We start from the raw sequence: 21,586 nt of genomic DNA, 5'->3' as shown, positions 1-21,586 counted from the left end.
TTTGGCGCCAGATACAAGCCGCCCAAGATGGCACCTTGTGAACCATTTTCTGAGTGCAATTTTTGGGAAAATATGAAAAATATTCTACCTTTGGAACAGTTAAGATATTTTGGCACTTTTCTGTATTCCAAAAATAAATAATGTTTAGGATAAAATGATCTCTGCAGAAAATGTATAGGATTTCTTTATATAGGCCTATAATACCTACAAAAAATTTCAAATACCTGGATTTGTCACAGTTTCAAAGGGGGTCTTTTTTTGGCTTATTCCTCTGTACTAATACAGAGGAACATTACGTTTCACATTGGTAGGTCTATTTTCGAGATTTTCGTCTTTGTTTCAGTGGTTTATTATTTTTATTTACTGTAATACTTGTCTGTCTTGCTTAATTTATTTGTTGAGTTATTGCTAAAATGTATATTTTTGAATTTTAAAGTTAACAGCTTCAATACTTTCAGCTGTAGGTTTAGAAAATTGTTTATTTCCAGCTTTTCTAGTAATTTTCCAATATCTCTGATGTATCTATTCTGGTTTTTTAATAAACCCATTCTTCCGGTAGGGATATATGGAGAAGTATCATTAAGTCACAAGCCCACAACTGTTGCCTGATTGCATATCCATAGGTTGATCCGATACACCAGCATATTCATCAAAGTAGCAGATTCATTTAGAATTTTAAACACTAAGTTAGCCTCTTTGTTTTCTGGCCAGGTCTGAACCGTCATCAGCTAGATCATTCACAGTGAAGTGAATGCAATTCAGCCCCCTGACCTTCTCAGCTATCTGACAGACTTGCACAAAATTTACATATTATTTAACCAAATGTTATATACACACCAAACGTTATATACCCAAAATTATATTGACAATGTCAAGTTATACATGTAAAGCCATTCAGTGATAACTGGTAACTAAACTACCAACAAACCATAGAAATATGGGAAATCCTGTCTGATGATTTTTTTAAATAATATACAATCAAACAAATTTTATGTGAGTATTGTAATAAAAACAAACATTTACATTTTATGGCTGAAACTATAACATAAAAGAATAATTTAATGATGATAAAATATGTGCTTCTAAGAGTTAAATAACAAAATTAGAAGTAGTTACCACAATAATTAATGCTGCATGCAAAGTAAAGTACTTACATGATCCTCAAGCTTTTTTTGTTGCATTTTTGATTTAATCCTGGGCCACCAATCACCCCTGGATATCTTAGCGAATGCTTTTTCATAATTTTGGTTTTTTATGAACTCTTCAACTATGTTTTTCAACTCTGAATTGTTGGCCCTAGGTGCTCTGAACCTTATGTTCATTTTATGGGTAGTGAATCCCAAATGGGGGTCCAAGACAAGTGAAGTAGCAGTATCATCATTGTCTGACAATTCTTTGGGGTTCATACCAGTGGGTTGCATTTTGAAAGGTCTAACAGATACATCCACAACCATTATGATCAATGACAATTGAGAGTTGGTTTAAGATGGTTGGACCTACCAGTCAACATGATCTGACAATTGAAAATATTTCTGTTTTATCCTAAAATTTAATTTGTATGATATACATGTACATTTAATAATAATAAATAGAAAAACATTACAAGATTGTAGAATATTGTAGTAAAAGAAAATGTCAATTTTACTAACAATACTAAACATGATAAAAAATTACTATCAACACAGGCAAATTCAACCAACATATGCATCAACAACACTAATTCATATATCTTATATTGTGGGTTTTATTTGAAGAATATTTGTATAATAAATAGTCTTTTATAATAAGTTTGTTTGTATAAACAAATTTCCAACCTGTTGACAATTATACACTGCGCAGATGTGATTGAAAACTGTAAGAAGCTGCAGTTGCAAATTTTGATGATCTGCAAATGGATAATTTGGTCCGTCAATTTTTATCAAAATTTACAGAAGCTGAATGGTATTCGAAAAATGCAGTGGTCCCAGCTATGTAAATGGTTGTTAACACTCAAACCTAAGCCAGAAGGTTCAACAAATAGACTGTATCATCTATATAAAATGGTCAAAGTGGACAGCTGAACATATTGTCAGGGCAACTGTTCGCCAATGCCGTAAGAACATAAAACAACTCTCCTAAAAGGATAATAGACTTGCTTTAAAGCCTAGATCTGTTTCACTGAATATACATGTAAGACATATGCAAAAGATCTTACAGGTCACAGTGTGGAAAGGTCTTCAGGACCAATCAACTCCTTTGAATTCTACAATTCATAACATCAATAACTGTCATATTGATAATGTGGGAAGGAGTTACTTGAAAGAAGTTGATATCATAATGATAATGGGTCAGAAAATAGTCCTTGTCTAAATCTCATAGAGTATTTCTAGGATCACATCACAGTAGAGAGGTTGAAAACATTCTATAAACAAATTGATGAACTGCGACATGCTTTTAAGACAAAAGGGAATAGTTGGACAAAATATGTAATAGCCTAACTCATTTGGAATCATGTAAATAAAACCAGAGAAGATAACTTCCAATAATAAACATAAAGGTACATTACTACAAAGGTACCTACCTACATTACTAAGGAGTAAATTAGAAACCATAAATGTAAATGGTTATATTCTAATTTTAACAAATCAATGTAAAAATAGAAATAAACTCTTTCATTTTAATTTCAATAAAAGGATAAAAAAGAATATTGAGACAATAAAGAAAGTATGAGAACGAGTATTAACACTGTAATGATGGGATAACAAATTCTGAGTGTGTGCCATAATACCAGCATATTGAATACCAAACACTTCATGGCGACTAAAGTCTATTTGTAAATACCAATGTGTATATTCAGACATTAACTTGAATATTTATTCAAACATCAAGTTTGCTGAAGTTTATTTGATATAAAAGTATTTTGTTTTGGATTTTTTTTTATTGTGCCAAGCAAACTTGATGTAAACAGTAATAAAAAATTATTTTGTACAAATATTTTATTTTGTTATCAAGCTGTCCATTCAAAATAATCATAAAAACAATTATTTATAATATATGCTTGACCTAAGTGTAGCTAAAAGACCTTTCATAAATATTGTGGTAGTTCAAATTTATGATGTCCAATGCTTACCTTATTATTACATTTTAAGGATGATTGTCTACCCTACAGTCCAAATTATGCTATCCTATAATTTACTTAAAAATGTAAACAAACTTATAAGGTTAGAATGGACCAGACATTTTTAAAAGGTTAAAATTTTTCAAGGTCATCTGGCTATAGCTGACAACAAAGAACCCTTTTTAATTTTCCAAATTAATAAATTAACAAGCTCAACACACAACACATGGTTTTAAGTCTCATAATGCCACAATAGCCATTTTTAAAACCGTTTCACACTCGAAAAGAAAGCAAATGTTCGAAAACAATTGGTAGAATACAACTATGGCGAATACTGCAATCTAGTAGCTTGTCAAACCGAAATTTAACCGATAAACTGAATTATGTTTAGGTTTTCACACAAATTTTAAGAAGCCGTAGATCACTAATACTTATTACTAGAAGCTCCTTATATCTTTTCACCCAAACTTTCCACATTTTTAAAAACTATTTTAGTTCAACAAACCCGAAACGACGCTTGAATCAATCATGGCAGTCGGGTCCTCATGGCATGAAACTATTAATTATACAAAATAAATTTTTAGATTAGTTGTTTGCCAACGATTGCGGGGTAATTTAAGGGGATATTGATTATCATTTAGTAAAATCCTATCGCTTTTCGCAATCTCTATTTTGTAAAACTATTATTTTTAGATAATTTTACCAAAAATTCAAAATAGCTGGGTTTTGAACCAATGTCAAAACCTCAAAATATGTTAGAGAGATCTGTAATGCTGTACCTCTGATTTAGTCCATCTGTTATCAAATATAATAACGATTTTAGATAGCTCATTTTGTTTTTCATTTGTGTTTAAGGATGGCGCTTGTAGCGTACTAAAGAAATATGTAATATTAAATTTATAATTACCAATAATTAGGAAAATAACCAGGATCCTAAACGCAGGAAGATATTTTTGTTTTATTATTAAAAAAACAATGGCACAGTAGGCGGTACTGTAGACTAGCGAGAAGCTTCTTACTATATTTTCTGTATTTTTAAAATTTAAATATTTTTAATTTTTTTTCTTTTTTTACATCTTTCATTTTTTTTGTTTTTTTTTTTACTATTTTTATTAATCAACTAAATTTTCTTTATATATTATGGAAGAATACAATGCTTTTTCCTTTACACTTAACATTTTTCTTTGTAAACTTGTTTTTGTCCTTATTTTTGTTTTTATTACTTACACTGTTTCTTTCTAAACAGAAATAATCACTTTAAATTTTTAAAATAAATTTTAATCAGTTTTGACTGTTTTATAAAAGTAAAGAGTGTTTTTTGAGAGGTAGAAAGGTAAGTTCGTAACACCTTTTTAACTGTCGGCCATTTTGACAGCTCTCGAGAGATTTACGTAAGGTTTTGTTTGGCATTTCAGCATGAATAGACTTGGCGCCCGAACAACGTTTCTAAATTGTACAAATTTATTTTGAAAATTGTGGTTCTGTTTGAAATACTTATCGCCCACTACTTCCTTGTTTTGGTCAATATAATAGTCAATCAGAGCAAGAAATTCGATTAACCATGGAACGTTTTTGCACCACTTTTACTTTAAATGATAATATGCATGCACAGACACGTCGTACAGTGTGTACAGAAAAAGTTGTTGCTGTTGTAGTGCGTAGCATACAGGAAGACCCGAATCAGTCTATCTGTCATCGTGCACAGCAGTTGGATACGTGTCCATCCACTTTATGGAAGATTTTGCGGAAAGATCTTGCTTTGCTTTGATCTGGTGGGCTTAGAAGATCCAACTTGTTCAATCACACAAGAATTGAAGGTACATCATCAACTAGCAAGGCGTAGATTCGTATATTCGGTGAGTGGACCCAAAACGAGATTGCCATTGATTCCGAATTTTCATAGCCGAGTTTTGTATAGCGATGAAGCTCACTTTTGGTTGAATTGTTACGTAAAAAAAGAAAACTGCCCTATTTGGAGTTAAGATAATCCTCAAATGTATGTTGCGGAACCATTACATCCAGCAAAACTGTCTGTTTGGTGTGCTTTATGGACTGGTGGAATCATTGGTCCGTACTTCTTCAAAAACGATGCTGGCCAGAACTTTGCAGTTAATGCTAACTGCTATAGAGCCATGATTACTGCCTTTTTCATTCCCCAATTGAACAATCATGATGTGCAGGAGCTGTCGTTTCAATAAGACGGCGCAACATGTTACACAGCTCGTACCACAATTGATTTATTGAAGGAAACGTTTGGTAACCGCATAGTTTACCGTTTCGGACCGTGAATTGGCCTCGTTGGACTATAGGATGGTATCATAGTATTATCGCCACGTAAAATAAATGCATTATAGTATTTTTCATATAAAAATGCGTGCACGTCATTCAAGATTTACGACGTCAGAACCCCACAGCGTTGCCAAAACATCAGAATAGTTAGTAAGTGAAGAATTTTTAAAATGTCAACTATTTGTCAAACTATTAAATTAACAGTAAATACACTTAGTTTTAAGATTACTGCAACACACTAAAATACATAAGAAAACATTTTAATACAAAATTATATATTCTAAATTTGAAACTAACAATTTTTTAAGCATTAATAATAAAAATGTCCCGCTATTATTTCTTGTTCAAAATAATCTATGTTATATGAAAGCTTATTAGCTTTCTACAGACTATTTGGTTGTTTTGGCATATTAGAATCACAATACACATCAATAAATAGTTTTTAAAGCTATTAATCTAATTTTAATATGTATTTATAAATACAATTTATTAATATATAATATATTATGATCAAATTGTGTAAGAAATCAAAACATAAATAAAATTTTTACTCTAAAAAAGCGGCAACACTTTAAACAATTTTACCACACGCTAAACTGTCAAAAAATTTGAAGTATTCCAATATCAGTTGCGTACAATTGTCTAATATATTTAATTAAAATTATTATTTTGTGGAATATTAGACTTAAAGAGTTATATCATAAAATTTTTATTAGTAATAATAACAAATATTTTTGATTATTTAATCAATATAATTCTAAAATTCTCAATATAATGATGACTACATTTTTCTGATTATTATACCATGTTGACGCCTATGAAAGATTGAGCAGTTCCGTATAGGTTTCGTGTTATTAGCTGTGTTAGGAAAATTTGAACTCTAAGGTTGACGTTCTGGAAATTTTAAATATAAGTGACGTCACTTTATATAAATTGTGACGTGCACGCATTTTTATATGAAAAATACTATAGTTTAAAAATTCCAGCGTTCACCGTCAAAGCGCAGCGCCCAGCCTAGACCCAGGTATCGGACCATGGACTTTGACCATAGTATTCCAGCTTATAACAGAGAACAACCCAACACAATTGTGTCTCTGTTATTCTAGGCTTATAATAGTATTTTTTCGATTCTCGTCTCTAGTACTTTACGATCGACACAACGAGGTGCCGAGCACTGAGCCTCGGTGCGACCAAATAAATGCATTTTATTTTAAATTCGAGCGTTCACTTCACTGTCGTAAGCCATGGAAATAAGCAAAAAATGTACCCTGCTTTTGATACTCGTCCGGCCAGACAAACGATAATTGTTTTGAGTAGTATGGTCCTCTATAACAAAAACCTATATGTTTACTGCAGTCGATTTTTTGGACTTCATTACTTAGTTATTAACAAATTAATTTTTGCTTTTTTTGTCTATCAGCAAAAAGTGAAGCATTTTAAACAAATTTTAAAGGAAAAGAAACTTATAAGTCGAATAAAATCTTTCAAAATGGTGTTTTCTAAATGTTTATATCCTTATTTGTCGCTTAGGAAGTTGCAAAATAAGTAAAAAATTTCGGTTTTTTTTATAAATGTTATTAACTTTTTTGAAAATAAACTTATAACATTTATATTTTAAGGAATGCTGTGTCTTATAGTGCTCAAAATATGGTCAAAATTTCAAAGTGATGGGTGAAATAGTTTAAAAGTTATTTTATTTGTTTATCCCAAATTAATTTTTTTTGCAACAAGGTAAGTCAGAAAATTATATAGTTTTAGTAATTGTAAGGGTAGTTTCTGGAAGAAAAAGACTTATTTTAGTACGTACATTAAAACAAAATTAAAAAAATTAATTTTAAATATTGCAAAATAATTTGGCAAAAACATGTCGATTTTTTGCTTATAAACAAATAGAACTTTTTAACCATTTCCTGTAAGAATATAATTTTTTTATTTTTAAAAACCTGAATTTTTTTACAAATTCAAAAGTAAAAAAAATTGTCCTAAAATAATTTGGGACAAAGTTTGGGCCTCTTTTTTTATTTAATTCATAGCAGCTTTGTTTATAACAATTAAGAAATCTAATTAGCGCTATTTGAAAGAATATACAAGAATATAGTTTTAAGGTACTAGCTTCTAAAAATATTGTCTTTTAATGAAATCGTCCACAAACTTCAACATGTGTTCTTTAAAATCAGCCGACTTTGAAACTCGCGGGAGCTGAAGGGAGGGGGAAGGAGCTGTTAACTGTATCTCTGGTCCTTTTTCATGTATTTCAACGTTTCTTTTTGAACTTGTATGTACTTTTTGCGTACAATTGCAAGACCGCTATGGAACAATTAATAAGAAATGCATTTGGTATAGTAACAGTGGAAAACTGGAAACATTATTGTAAACTTTCTATTAAGGAAGAGCAAAAATTTTGGGTTATTGACGGGTTGATGGACGATATTGATCCTGTGGTAATAAATGTGACGGATGACAGTGACAGTAATGAAAGTGATACCGATAGAGAAGATGAGGATGACGTTAATATGCAGTTAGTAAATTATGTGATAGTGTGCAAATCGGCGGACACAAAGTGCCAAATCCGAAGGGAGGGGGAAGGAGGGGGAAGGTAAATAATAGTCCGTCAAAAGGCAAAGCAGACGACGCAATACTACTCTCTCAAAGTGAAGTTGATTTACAACATATGCTGCACCAATTTAATATAACCGCCAGAAAATTTAACATGTTAATTTCCCCAAAAAAGAATGCATGGTTACAACAGCAAATTTACTAAGATGTAAATTGAAGCGGGGAGGTCAAATAGTAGAACAAGTGATGGAGTTTAAATACCTAGGCATCACATTATCTATCTACGGAAAGTTCGAAACCGAAGTGGAAGATCAAGTAAATAGAGAAAACAGAGCCGCAGGCTGCCTAAATGATACAATATGGAGAAATAAAAATATCGGGAAAGAAACGGAAGGCAGAATTTACAAAACAGTCATCAGACCAATAATGCTGTACTGATCATTGCATACGCTGTAGAAACAAGACCTGACACAAAGAGGACAAAAAGGATGTTAGAAACAGCAGAGATGAAAACGGCGGTGGAGCAGTTCAGTCATATTTGTCGTCTCTTGAGGAAAAAGAAATTGCAGATTGTATTAAAATTATGGACAAAAATGGGTTTGGCCTATCCAGGGAGGAAGTATTAGACTTAGTACAATTATATATAAGACAGAATAATGTCAAGAGTAGATTTAAAAACCAGAGACCAGGCCCTGATTAGTTTAGACCATTTAAAACTAGGCACCATCTTCAGCAACTAGGCCTTAACCAAATTGTCAAAAAAGTTGGTGAATATGTAATCTTTAAGTATGAAGAAGAGTATTTTCCAGGAAAAATCTAAAGCTTTACAGATGGCCAGGTTGAAATTTCATCGATGCAGAAATCTTTGAAATCTTGGAAATGGCCAGATAAAGCAGATATTGGAAAATACGATTGGGATGACGTTATTGGTGCAATTGAATAACCAAAAATTATTTCTAAAAGAGGGTTTTTTCATGTGAAAGAATTGAAGCATTTGTGGGACAATATATTAGATTATAAACGCTTCTTTTATAATAATTTGCAGTTTCTGTCTCATGAAGAATTTTGAGATATTAGTTTTGATTTGTTCGGTTTTAATAAACTCTTTAATGAAATTTAAATAGTTGTAAGTAGTTAACTGCAATCGGCAAACTGTGTATAATTTGTTCATAAACCTTATCTGCTATACGAGACGATACTCTTACATTGAGTCTGATTTCAAATCCGCTCAATTTAAATTATTGTTTGAGGTTTCTTTGAAAAGTGTAAAGATATGCAATCAGGCCCAGATAGCCCACACAGTAGCGCACCTAGAATTTGCCTCTGGGGGGGTGGGGGGCGGGTTGGTCACCGAAATTTTTCTTATGGTGCTACCATTTTGAGTCCTTAAAATGTGTGAGTAAGTGTCGGAATAGGACCCTGAGGGGGGGGGGGTTAACCCCCCAAACCTCCCCCCCCTGGGTGCGGCACTGAGCCCACAATGATTTCTACCAGCTCTTATGAGATTTTAGGCTGGCTGTTCCAGTTACCCCTGTTAATTGAAATAACTGGACCCCTTATTATTTATTTTATTATTACTGTAATACTTTCAATCAAATTAAGTTTCCATACATTTAGATAGTATAAAAAAAAGGTCATGTTTTTATACAAATAGTTTAAAATTTACTTATACTTTGATCATTAGGTAACTAAAAATCTGAGCCGAACGCAGATTTGTTGTAATAATAACAATTCACCACTATTAATGATCTTGTGGTTAATTTGATACATGTGTATTAACAGAAAACGAGTGTCATAATCCACAATATCCTTAATTATATATGCATAGTTTTATCGAATATTTTTCTAGAAAAATATTCAAAATAGCCGATACCAATGTACTCCGAACTCCAATACTATTATACAATTGATACAATATTACTACAATATGTCGAGTAATTTTCTTTCTTCATTGTTGTCGCCTTCACCAAAGATCTTCGCTCCCGTCTTCGCCTTATTTCGCCGCAGCCGAGATCTACGAAACTTTTTCAAACCCGAATCGCTAGCGCTATAGCGCTAGCAGTAGCTGTCTTGTGAGTAAGAAACAAGTGACCAGTATTCTCGGAAACGAGAATACATGATTAACAATACTTAAGAATTTCAAATATTCAGCGCGAATTGTTTAAAAAGTTTTAAAGTATTTTGTTAAACGAATTGTTTTAAAAACTCATTGTATATTGTGTCCTGTGCTTACGTATTTAATCCGGTTTCTGTTTGTTTTGTATTTTGTTAAAAGAATAGGATCATCATAACAGGTAAGTCAAGAGTTGTGAGGTTAAGTTTAAGTTTGTTTTGTTTTTATTTACTTATTGAATTGCGGATGCTATTATAATATGCGCTTTTTCCATAATTTATTATGTAGTATATGTTGGATTTGGGAAAGAATGTACATTTTTAAAGACAATAACTATCTCGACTATTGAATTTTAATGTTTTTGTTTGTGTTTACTTAAAGATGGTTGAATAATCAAGCAAAGATAACATTCTTAGGTTGTACATTAAAAACCAAGTAGTATGACAAGTTTTTATTGGTTTTATTACTAGACATTACCTTCTGGGCTGTAACAATTGTAAAATTAAGTTGTAAATACCTCCGTGTGTTAGATTAACTACGACTCAGCTGGTGTTTGACGATTTTATGGATGTAGGGGTAGAGTAATAAATCTACCGGATGTCGTATGGCATAGGAACGAGTAAAATAAATTATCTCTTGCTTTATGATACCTATCTAAGGATCATATTATGTCTTATTTTATAAAATATGTAAAATGTTCGTTTTTGTATGGAAATATCCCAGGTACAAATTTTCATTTAGTGATATTGATGAAGGTAGGTATTTAAACTATGGATTATATAAAAACAAAAATAAATAAAAAATAGAACAAACAATATCTATCAAAATTAAAGTATTTTGAAGAATACATTTTTAAAGAAGAGAAAATGTATTTTATCTGGTCCTGGCGACTGATGACATTCTGTTTTTTTCAACTTTTAGGTAGTGGTTTAATGGCTTTCTCAATGTTAACATTTATGTCTTCATGTAATTGGGTATTTGGTGTTAATATTATTGCTTTGCAATAATCTCCTTGAAATAAGTCTTATGCTATGAAATTTTTTAATAATTTCAATGCAATAATCTAATTTTAATCTCGGTTAGTACTTCGTGTAGGCCTTTCGTTTCTCTTTACATTTCTCTTTTATTTCTTTTCTGAACCATGGTGTATTGTTGTTGTTTCTTTTGTTCAGTATGGCTTTGCGTTTTTCTAGAGCTTCTGTTGCTGGTTCTTCAATGTTGTTTTTAATTTTCTCCCAGCTCGCGTTTATATCTGCGATGTCGTCTATTCGTTTCAGCTGTAACTTCTGTGTTAGCCTCCTTTGGTACATTTCTCTTGTAGAGTCGTTCCACAGTGATTCTATTTTTATTTATGATATTTTATAATATTTTTCTATTAGTGACTATAAAATCAGTCATAGATTTGTGCCCCCTGGAGTTTTCAAATGTTAGATGTTAAACAAGTATCAGAATTGACCGATGTTGACGATCACCATTGCAAAAGCTTCTCGATCTTCTGCCAGGTCCTTCTTACTCTCCATTCTACTTTTATAGGTTTATTGTGTAATTGTTTGGCGTTCTTCTTCATGTATCCTGTCCTCTGTGAACGTAGGCAGTAACACGGCAATTCTGATCTTGCTTACGGCACTTCTCTATATTTCGACCAATGTTGTAAACTCGAACTATTTCCGCAGGTTCTGGAGTCACTAGTGTCATCTGTTGCCTGGTACACACCTTCTGTCTATTTTTTCCTGGAGAATCAATGTAAGTAGACGTTACTTATATCGAGACACGCTCAATATGTGGCCTAGATATTCAAGTTTTCTTTGTTTAATTGTGCTCATGCTCACGATATAGTATGATACGCCAATAAGCATGAAACGATTGATCACTTGGAGGACAACATTGGCCGCGTTATTGCCCATATACAGCGACAAATATTGGAAGAAGTTATCGAAAATTGGACCTCCAGATAAGAGATAAGACTACGCCAGAGCCAGCCAAGACTGTCATATGCCAGATATCATATTTAAATTATAATACCAAAAGATTGTCTTTCGAATAAAGTTAATTTCATGTCAATTTATAAAAATCTTCTTTATTTTATTCCATTTAAAACTTCTATACCTCTAAAAAATACCCTTAATTATCGAAAGAACTCCTTATATAGGTACCTGGCTCCAGTGGCGCACCCAGGGGGGGTTTGGGGGTTAAACCCCCCCCCCCCCAGGACCCTATTCCGACACTGTTACTCACACATTTTAAGGATTCAAAATGGAGGTAACATCATAAAAAAAAATTTGGTGACCAACCAAAACCCCCCCAGAGGTAAATTCTGGATGCGCTACTGCCTGGCTCCTGGCTATTGAGATGTCCCGAGACAAACTTACTTCCGTGGACTTTCGGTGGACTTTCCGTGGACTTTATATTAAAAAAGACATGAGAAATACCTTTATATCGTGGTATCCATAGTAACCTTTAACATACGGGAGTAATATATCCTAAAGTCATTTTTTTTATGTGTTTTATTTAAATAACTGTGTATGTATCTCTATTTTAGCCCCTTGAATTTAATTTTGAACTATTTTTGTCGTGACTGCTCAACGAGTCAGTCTTCTATTTTGCGTTGTGGTTGGTCTCTTAATAAAACTAAAGCGAACTAAAACCACGGAACATTTTCACATGCAAGCGACCATTGCGAGCAATAAGACTTAGTTTAGTGGCACTAAATTCGGCCTATTAAGTAGATATTTTGGTTGGCGTCCAAATATGCTACGCCTTTCAGCTATTTACTGTAGAGTTGGGGAAAGCGGGGATTTCGAAGTTACTGTTTTACATTATTTATTATTTACCTTGACTATCACATTCAGTACTGATGGCCTGTGTTAACAATAAGAAATTGTATTAAAATAAGTTGCAATATTCAAATGTTATAATTGCATACGATACCTTAATTGATGGCTATGAAGGTAAACGAGACTTATCTAGGGCATTATGGAAAAATGTTCAGAATACTAGTGTGGTTAAAACTACTGATGATCCTATTTCACTTAGAAAATTACTAGATATTTTCAATGAAGCCTCTGTAGAAAAACTACTTTTTCCTCTGGCACAATTGGACTTTATTCTAATGAATAAATTGGATGTAGAAACAGTTAAAGCTTTTGAATTATTCTTTGCTTCAAAAAATGTATCTACCTATGAGGAAGTTTATAAGTTCGCATTGCAGAGTTGCACTTCATTGGAGTCATATAAAAGACAAGTGAGAAAAATCTTGCAGTTCCGATAATTCTAATAACGTAAAGCATTCGCCTCGTCAAACTTCGACATTTCTGACTAGTTCTGTGGTTCCGACCATGCTATATTTAAATGTAATCAATTTTTTGCTGAATTACCTCAAAAACGTTTTGGTTTCGCTAAACAGAGTAAATGTTTTATAAACTGCATGTCTGATGGTCAAATTCTTTTCATCCAGAAAATGTACACATTGTAATAAAAATCATTACACTACTCTTAGGTTAAACGAGGTTGCTAGTTCATCTAACGATCCTGTGCCTTCTGTTTCCGCCTTATCAAATACTTTGACAAATAATGCCTTGCTAGCTACAGCTACCATCTATGTTCTTGATCGTTTTGATAAAGCCTTGGAAGTTAGAGTGTTGTTAGACAGTGCGTCTCAAACTAACTTCATTAGTAAGGAATGTGCAGACAAATTAAGTCTTCTTAAATTCAATGCGGCTTTATCTATACAGGGTCTTGATAGAATGTACACTCTAACCAAATCAGGTGTGAAATTGAAAATTTCTTCGTCTTATGACATAAACTTTCATTGCGAGGTAGATGCAATAATTCTTCTTCTCCTTCTTCTTCAAGTGCCCTGTCCGTATTTTTCCCTGGACAATCAATTGCAGTAGACGGTACTTATCGTGTCTCAATATGTGGCCTAGATATTCAAGCTTTCTTTGTTTAATTGTATTCACGATTTCTTTCTCCTTTCCGGTTCTTTGGATTACCTCTGTGTTGGTGACATGTTCGGTCCAGGATATACGAAGAATGCGTCGGTACACCCACATTTCGAATGCTTCTAGTTTTCTCGTGAGCGTCTCCGTCAGCGTCCAGGCCTCCACACCATACAGTAAGATCGGAAAAATGTAGCATTTAACTAGACGTAGTTTTAGGGGAAGAGACAAATCCCTGCTTACGAGGAGCTTTTTCATATTGCTAAATGCTGCTCTAGCTCGTTCTATTCTCGCCTTAATTTCTGTGGCCTGTTCCCATTTTGCATTTACGTTGGTGCCAAGGTACACATAAGATTCTACATGGTCAATTCTTCTTCAAATCTGTCAAAACATGCCAACTGCTCCAATTTTCTTAGACAACTTCTCACATCTTCAGCATTTAAGGTTAGCTGATTAAATGGCAGCAAGTGTTCCCGGTGGAGTTGACGTTCTATTAGCAGCAAATATTTTTCTTTATATCTCAACAGGGAGAATTTTTAAAACCCGGAATGATCAGACTTTAGCAGTTGAAACAAATTTCGGTTGTTTTGATGGAAAATATTCCACCTACAAATATCACAAACATTCATTCCTTTCTTACTTCATTTTCTACTGATGACACTGAGCAATTGGATGCAATATTCAAAGAATTCTGGGGAAAGTACCAGAAGTTAAATCTTGTTCTCCGGAAGACTCGTTCTGTGAGAAGTTATATTCTAATACTACTTATAGAAAATAGTGCAGGTTTGTAGTAAATCTACCTTTTAAAAACGAAATACATACCTGGCAGGACAAAACGTTTAGCCTTACAAAGATTTAGTGCTTTGGAGCGCAGATTTGTCAAAGATGGATCGAGAGTCAATATTCAAACTCCATTAAAAGTTTCATAGGTAATAATTATCTAAATCCTATTCATCCAAGTACTGCCATAAATAATGCTTATTATCTACCACATCATTTTATTTACAAGGAGTCCAGTACTAAGTCCCTCCGCGTTGTATTTGATGCTTCCGCACATGCTTCTAACAGACCTAACTTTCCATCTTTAAACGATATCTTTCCGTCTTAAATTCAGATTTCATAAATATGTCTTCACTGCAGATATTATATCCATGTTTAAGCAGACTCTTATTGCTCCTGATCAACAAATATTTCAAAGAATACTTGGACGTTTTTCGGAACAGGAATCTATTGCTGTATACAAACTCACTCGGGTTACTTCGGTGTATCTAGCTCACCATTTCTTGCAGTTCGTACTCTACAACAACTAGCTAGCACTCGAAGAATAATACTTACCTGTGGCCTCATCTATACTCCTGACTGATACTTACGTTGATGATGTGGTGGCAGGAAAAGATTCTTTACAAAATAATATTCGCTATAAAAGAATTAATATCTTTATTAAAACGTGGTGGATTTGAGTACGAAAATTGGCAAGTAATGCCCCTCAATTATTCCGTCTTGCTAATATTGCTTTGGATATCTGCAACAGCCTTTCATTTGAACTTTGATTAAATAAAGGCAGATATCGAGCACAGTTTTATTAATTAAATCTTGTCCAAGTACTTTCGCTTCCTAGAGCATGTTCAGGGTCATTTCGTCAATTTTGAGCTATTCAACAAACGCAGAATGTCATAAACATAAAATTGTACATACCACTACACTAAACAAGGACAAACAGTTTAAAATTATTTAAAAAATAGTCGAAGCTACATTCTGGTCGGCAACAGGAGAGAGAATCTCTCTTGTTGGATAGCCCAAAATTGACGAAATGCCCATGAAGATGCTCTAGGAAGCGAAAGTACTTGGGCAAGATTTAATTAATAAAACTGTGCTCGATATCTGCCTTTTATTTGATCAAAGTTGATTTATTCGAGCATTCAACCTTATATCAATTTCTTTCATTTGACTTCGATCAATTTTAATTGAAGCTATGAGGACTTGGATGGAATCCTACAACTGATGATTTCTTTTACAAAATTCTACCTCTCCAATCTCTCTGCCCAAAACGAAATCACCAAATACTCGATTTAGATTGGGACTCAACTCCACCTTTGGAAATTAATTCAAAGTGGGAACAATTTAAAATTGAATTGAATTACTGTCGAAGTTTTCTATACCTCATGGATTCTGCGACGTCTCTTTACGTGGATTTTCTGCTGTTACATACCTTCGTGTTGGTTATGATACAGGAGTTATCAAAACCTATTTCCTTTAAGCTCGAATATAGATGTCTCCTACCAGACCGCAAATTGCAGAAGCCAGCTAACTCAAGCAGACCAAAACTTATGCGAGTTCTGTGTATACAGCCAACTCCCGGGAATTCTCTCACTTTAGAAAAAATAATAGGTTTAAAAATGAAAAAAAAAAAAATAAAAAAAAAAACTACAAATGCAAATAACAGTTAAAACGTACCTCTTCATCTATTGTTTAATCAGACGAGGCACTTCTGTCTTTGACACGTGGTCTTGCGACATTTGTAATTGAGTTATAAACTTCCCTTTCGTTAAACTCCACCAAGAACCAAGAAGTCTGATAGGAATCATTAAACTAATCGAAAACTTTCTGTCAATATTGCTAATGATTTTTTTCAAATATATTTTCCCCTGTAGGGAGTTCCATTTGTTATTATAATTTTTTTCAGCTACTTTTGAATTGAATTTATAACATATTTCGCATGCCGTGATACATTATGAGATAATAAAAGCTTTCCGTTCCAAAATAACAGTGATTTTTAGTCTCACCTTTTGCAATGGTGACAAAATATGCGTCCGAGAATTTATTTGCTTGCGGTGCTCTCTGTTCTAATTTTATTTCAGATCCGGAAATCTGACACATGCCTTGTCTGCAGCGTCAAAAATATAATAAAATCTCGAACCCGAAAAATGTGATTTACTACTCGAATGAATTAATAGCAATTGATATAACATTATAACATGACACTATTGAACGTCGTAAAATCATGAAAACACTAATAGGCATGCCACTTTATACAACTATAATAATTAAGTTACTGTACCGTACCGCTTTTACTATTGTTTGATGTTACTCCCATTTCAGCAGCAAATAAAATCTCTTTCCAGTTCTTGAACTTGAATTTGAGACAGTTAATTGAGGCATCTAAGGGTTGTAACACCACTGACAATGATGATAATCAAATTTTAAGACATCTACGTACCAGTGGCGCTCCTAGGGGGTTTTCGGGGTTAACCCTCCTCCTAGGGCATATAAAGTAAAAAATATATAAAGAATAGTAGGAAAATGTAACTTGTCTCTCACACACAATACTGGTCGTACTCGTCGGTCTTGTTGCCTGATTTATTTGTGTTTTCTTCTTATACACACGTACATTTCTAAAGACAATGCACTCCTATCTCTCCAATCGGACCATCCGAGTTAGAATCACCGATAAATTTTTCACTCCACAAGCTAGAGTACCCCAGGGCTCAATTTTGGCACCCATCCTTTACACAGTTTATAACAGCGACCTCCCAGCCCAACAGATTACTCCGAAACTATCTTACTCCATGCCGACAAGACGATACTGCACTACTTTCCTTAGGTGACGGGACGTTGAGGAATCGAACTGTATTCGACAAATCCCAGTTGCTTTAACTCCAACAAAAATGCAAGCCATCTTCTTCAGATATCCGGGCACCTGCCGGTATGAAGAGGGCAACCGGATAGTCCTCTACGGAGATGGACTTACATTTCAAAGGCAGATGTCCTATTTGGGTGTTCAATTTCAGAGGAATCTTTACTCTGACACCGAACTGAACCTCACTCTAAACAGGGTGAGAAAGAGGGCTAGACTCCTAGGAGCTTTATTAGGTAAATTCTGTAGCACTTAACACAAAACTATACTGCACACGTACAAAACCTTTATAAGGCCAATTGTTGACTACAGTGCTGTTCTTTACGCCTCTCTTAACAACGTCCTACGTTCAATAGATAGCTCCAATATCATAGCAAAAGAGGTCCTGATGAGTACTTCGACACCCTAGAAGCGATGCCACTATGATACCACAGATATTAACAAGCTGCATGCCAATAATGCTCAATCAAAAGAGCCGTTCCCACAAGTATAGCTTGTAGCATGCAAAGGTACCCCTCATGACGGCATGGCCAACAATCTTCCTCAACCAACAACTCTGACAACTGCTTCTTAGCAATCCACTCACCTCTTTAAATCACCAAACTGCAATCACAACAACTACATTCGCACTCCGTCCGGCTCGCGGAGATAAGAATACGGCCGGGGTCAGAAAGCCCTGCCTGTCGTAAGAGGCGACTAATGGGTAGGAATCGGGAGGTGGAGAGCCGTTGCTTGAGGTGTCGGTTGGTAGAAACGTACACGGTCGCTTCGGCGACACGGTCACCGGTCTACATTCCTAGTATCCGAGACGAGACTCTCGTGGGACCACTCTACTCTCATTCCAAAAGAGTCTGGTGAGGTTGAACGAGCTGGGCCCGTACATACCTCTCCTGACCTTGGTCAGGCGTGGTGTGGGTGCCCCGGCACGTACCCACCGGGAGATCCAAGAGTGGTAGAGGAGAGATCCTCGGCGGCGACCTGTCTACGCGTGAGGTGGAAATTCCTCCGCCTGCCGAACCTATCCGCCCGTGGTGTGGGAATAACGGGTAGGCAAGGTACTCACAACACAGGTACTACGGGGAAGGTGGAGTATCAGAAAAGTTATGAACCACTTTAGTGGGTTCCAACGTTAAGGTTTTTGGAATTTGTTCGGAAATTAGATACGATAATTTGCGCTTATGCGCATTTACAGTGTGTTTATCGTATCTCAAAAGGTTTTCAATTAATTCGTAACTAACTGCTGTTCTAACGTTCAACCACAATCCACATTGTTTTTAGTATATTAATTTACTCAAAATATTTGAAATTTATGCATTGAGTATACGGTTTATTCCTAATCTCGACTAATTCCACAAAATTACAGTTGAAAAATCGCATTCTTATACTGCACACATTCATATAATTTATGCAGATGTACCAATAGCATTATATAATTGAATGCCAATAAATATTACTAATAATATTAGCATTCATGGTACCGCGCTTCTGCCTCCATCCGCATATGGTACTTTATGGGTATGTATGATCATAAATGATTCAAAGTCATAGTGTCACGCTTATTTTGTTGCTTGTCAGAGATATTAATTAATTTGCCATTGTAATGGCACCCTTCAGTCTGGTGTATACGGTGATGAGTAAAATTATCGAAACAACTAATTATATTAGTAATCGTCAGAGACAAAAAATTAAAATTTAATGAGTGGATATACATATGAAATTTTTGTTTTCATATAGATCATTAGTCATACAGGGAGCCAAAAAAGTTCACGAGTTCGTTACAAAACTTTTCCGTCGATCGTACTTTTCAGAAATAAAGATATCTTAGTTTAAATTTTTATTTACTTAACGATAAACAACAATTTTTTCATTTTTTCAGGCAGTAAACTTAAAGATATTTCCTTTTCAGTTTCTGCCACTTCTGGTGGAGTTAAATTAAACTCTTCGTCAATATCCATCTTTTGATTTTTCAAATACACAGAATTTTAAACAATAAAGTAAATAATGACATACAATGACAGATAGTACTAACAGCGGATACTTCATTTTAAATTTTTTAGTGGTAATATAAATAGGTATATGTTTGGTTGCTTGGGTGGGCAGCATTTGGAAAACTGAGAGAAACTTTTAAAAGTGAGCTGCCCACATGCCTAAAGAGAAAGGTATTTGATCAGTGCGTCCTCCCAGTCTTGACGTACGGAGCAGAAACACTTACCTTAACAAATGCAGCAGCTACCAAACTGAGAGTCACGCAGAGAAGAATGGAGCGGTCCATGTTAGGAATAACTCTGCGAGACAGAATAACCAACGAAGACATCAGGAGAAGAACCGGAGTGACTGACATCATCGAGAAGATAACCAGACTAAAATGGAGATGGGCAGGACACATAGCCAGAATGACAGATGGGCGATGGACAAAGAGGTTATTGGAATGGAGGCCAAGGGAAGACAAGAGAAGCGTCGGTCGACCACCTACAAGATGGACTGACGATTTACGAAGACTCAATAAAAACTGGATGAGAGCGGCGCAAGATAGACGGGGTTGGAAACATTAGGAAGAGGCCTATGTTCAGCAGTGGACTCTTGAGGCTGGATGATGATTGGTTGCTTACAACACAGGTCACTGCAAATCACAGAGCGTTTAATTAATTTATGCAAGCAATGTATATTGTGTTGCCTATAATGAAATCGTTCATTAATAGAAAATCATTCATTAATAGGGGTCATTAATCAATGATTTTGAGGGTGTTAAAATTGATCATAAATGGACGGTCGATGGAAATAGTATCATAATATTTAGAGAGAGCTATTAGACCTGACGAAAACAAAAAAAAAAGAAAAGAAAAACGCGTTTTAAAAGTACATTTTTTTATTGCTTGTTTCCATTGTTTTCTATTCTGAACGTCTTTCTTCTAATCTTTGTACAATTGTTTATACCAGTGATTAACACAGTCAGTACGTATCGAGGTATTGTTAGATCGGCCTTATTTTTTTTATATAAATATAGGGTCCAAAAGTCCAAAAAAGAGTTTTTTGCCTGTTGCATTTTTTGATTATATTATAGTTTATTTTTATGAACGAGAGAGTAATTAGCATAATTTTAACTGGTAGCTCCGACCACTCTATGGGCGTGCTCAAGATTAATTGATTATGATAAATTACTTTGAATAATTGTAAAAAATAAATGAATTATTTCAGTGTTATAAAGTGTTATGTGTATGTAAACAAAAGTGACCTCTTTTATCACACACTATATTAGAACTGACTGGCCTACATTAAAAAGGGTTTTAAAAAATTCACATTTTTTTTAATTTTTAAAAATTACAAAAGAGAAAAAGAGTTTTTAAAACCGTCTAAGGTATGTTAAATAGATGAATAAAAATATTAATATAAAACTTACAGCTACTTGTTACAAATCCAAATCAGATTCAGAAGATGAACTTTCAGAACCAAGATTTATAATAACTGGCTCGATCATTTTATCAGTAATATTGTCCAGCTTCCACATTTTTCCTCTTCTTTAATAGTGTGATTTACTGCCTTTTCCCAGTTTTCAGGTTTTACATTATTTACGGCCTCCAAAAACAACTGTTTAACATCATGAATTTTAAAAGTGGTATTTTTTCTTGAAACTTCACTCTTTATCTGTGCCCATACCAGTTCAATCGGGTTTAATTCACAATGATATGGTGGGGATCTAAGTACTGTCATTCCACGATTTTTGGCAATTTCATCAATTTCGTATTTTTTAAATTTTTCTTTATGAAGGGCACACAACGAATAAAGTTCCTTTCTTGTAGATCCGGGATGGTACGTAATATTTTTTGAACTCAGCCAATTCTGCAAGTCTTTTTTTAACCACTTGGTTGTGGGCCGTCCTTCTATAAGTCTGGAGTGATAACTTGCATTATCCATTACTATTACACAGTTCTTAGGAAGAAGATCTATCATTTGTTCGAGCC

At 34.1% G+C, this 21,586-nt stretch overlaps 2 protein-coding genes across 8 annotated transcripts in view; one reads left to right on the top strand and one right to left on the bottom strand.

Annotated features, from left to right (window-relative positions):
• Nucleotides 1-3,673, bottom strand: part of Hmt4-20 (Histone methyltransferase 4-20) — a 44,547-nt gene extending 40,874 nt beyond the window's left edge. Inside the window, exons 1-2 of the mRNA XM_072527407.1 lie at nt 3,110-3,673; nt 1,155-1,542 (exon numbers count right to left, since the gene is read on the bottom strand). Coding sequence (XP_072383508.1) covers nt 1,155-1,454 — 300 coding nt within the window. The 5' untranslated portion in view covers nt 1,455-1,542; nt 3,110-3,673. The remainder of the gene's footprint in view (nt 1-1,154; nt 1,543-3,109) is intronic.
• Nucleotides 3,674-9,996: 6,323 nt separating this feature from the next.
• The window catches only part of LOC140437719 (interference hedgehog-like), a 234,167-nt gene continuing 222,577 nt past the window's right edge, over nt 9,997-21,586 (top strand). For 4 of the 7 annotated variants that reach the window (XM_072527393.1, XM_072527394.1, XM_072527396.1 and 1 more), the window contains exon 1: nt 9,997-10,236. The gene's annotated coding sequence lies outside the window, so the exon portion shown is untranslated. The remainder of the gene's footprint in view (nt 10,237-21,586) is intronic. The other 3 variants (XM_072527397.1, XM_072527398.1, XM_072527399.1) reach the window with 1 other exon arrangement.

The sequence above is a fragment of the Diabrotica undecimpunctata genome, chromosome 3, assembly GCF_040954645.1.
Source record: "Diabrotica undecimpunctata isolate CICGRU chromosome 3, icDiaUnde3, whole genome shotgun sequence".
NCBI classification, from domain to species: Eukaryota; Metazoa; Arthropoda; class Insecta; order Coleoptera; family Chrysomelidae; genus Diabrotica; species Diabrotica undecimpunctata.
Note: the sequence above shows the minus strand (reverse complement) of the source record. Positions and strands in the feature narration are given on the sequence as shown.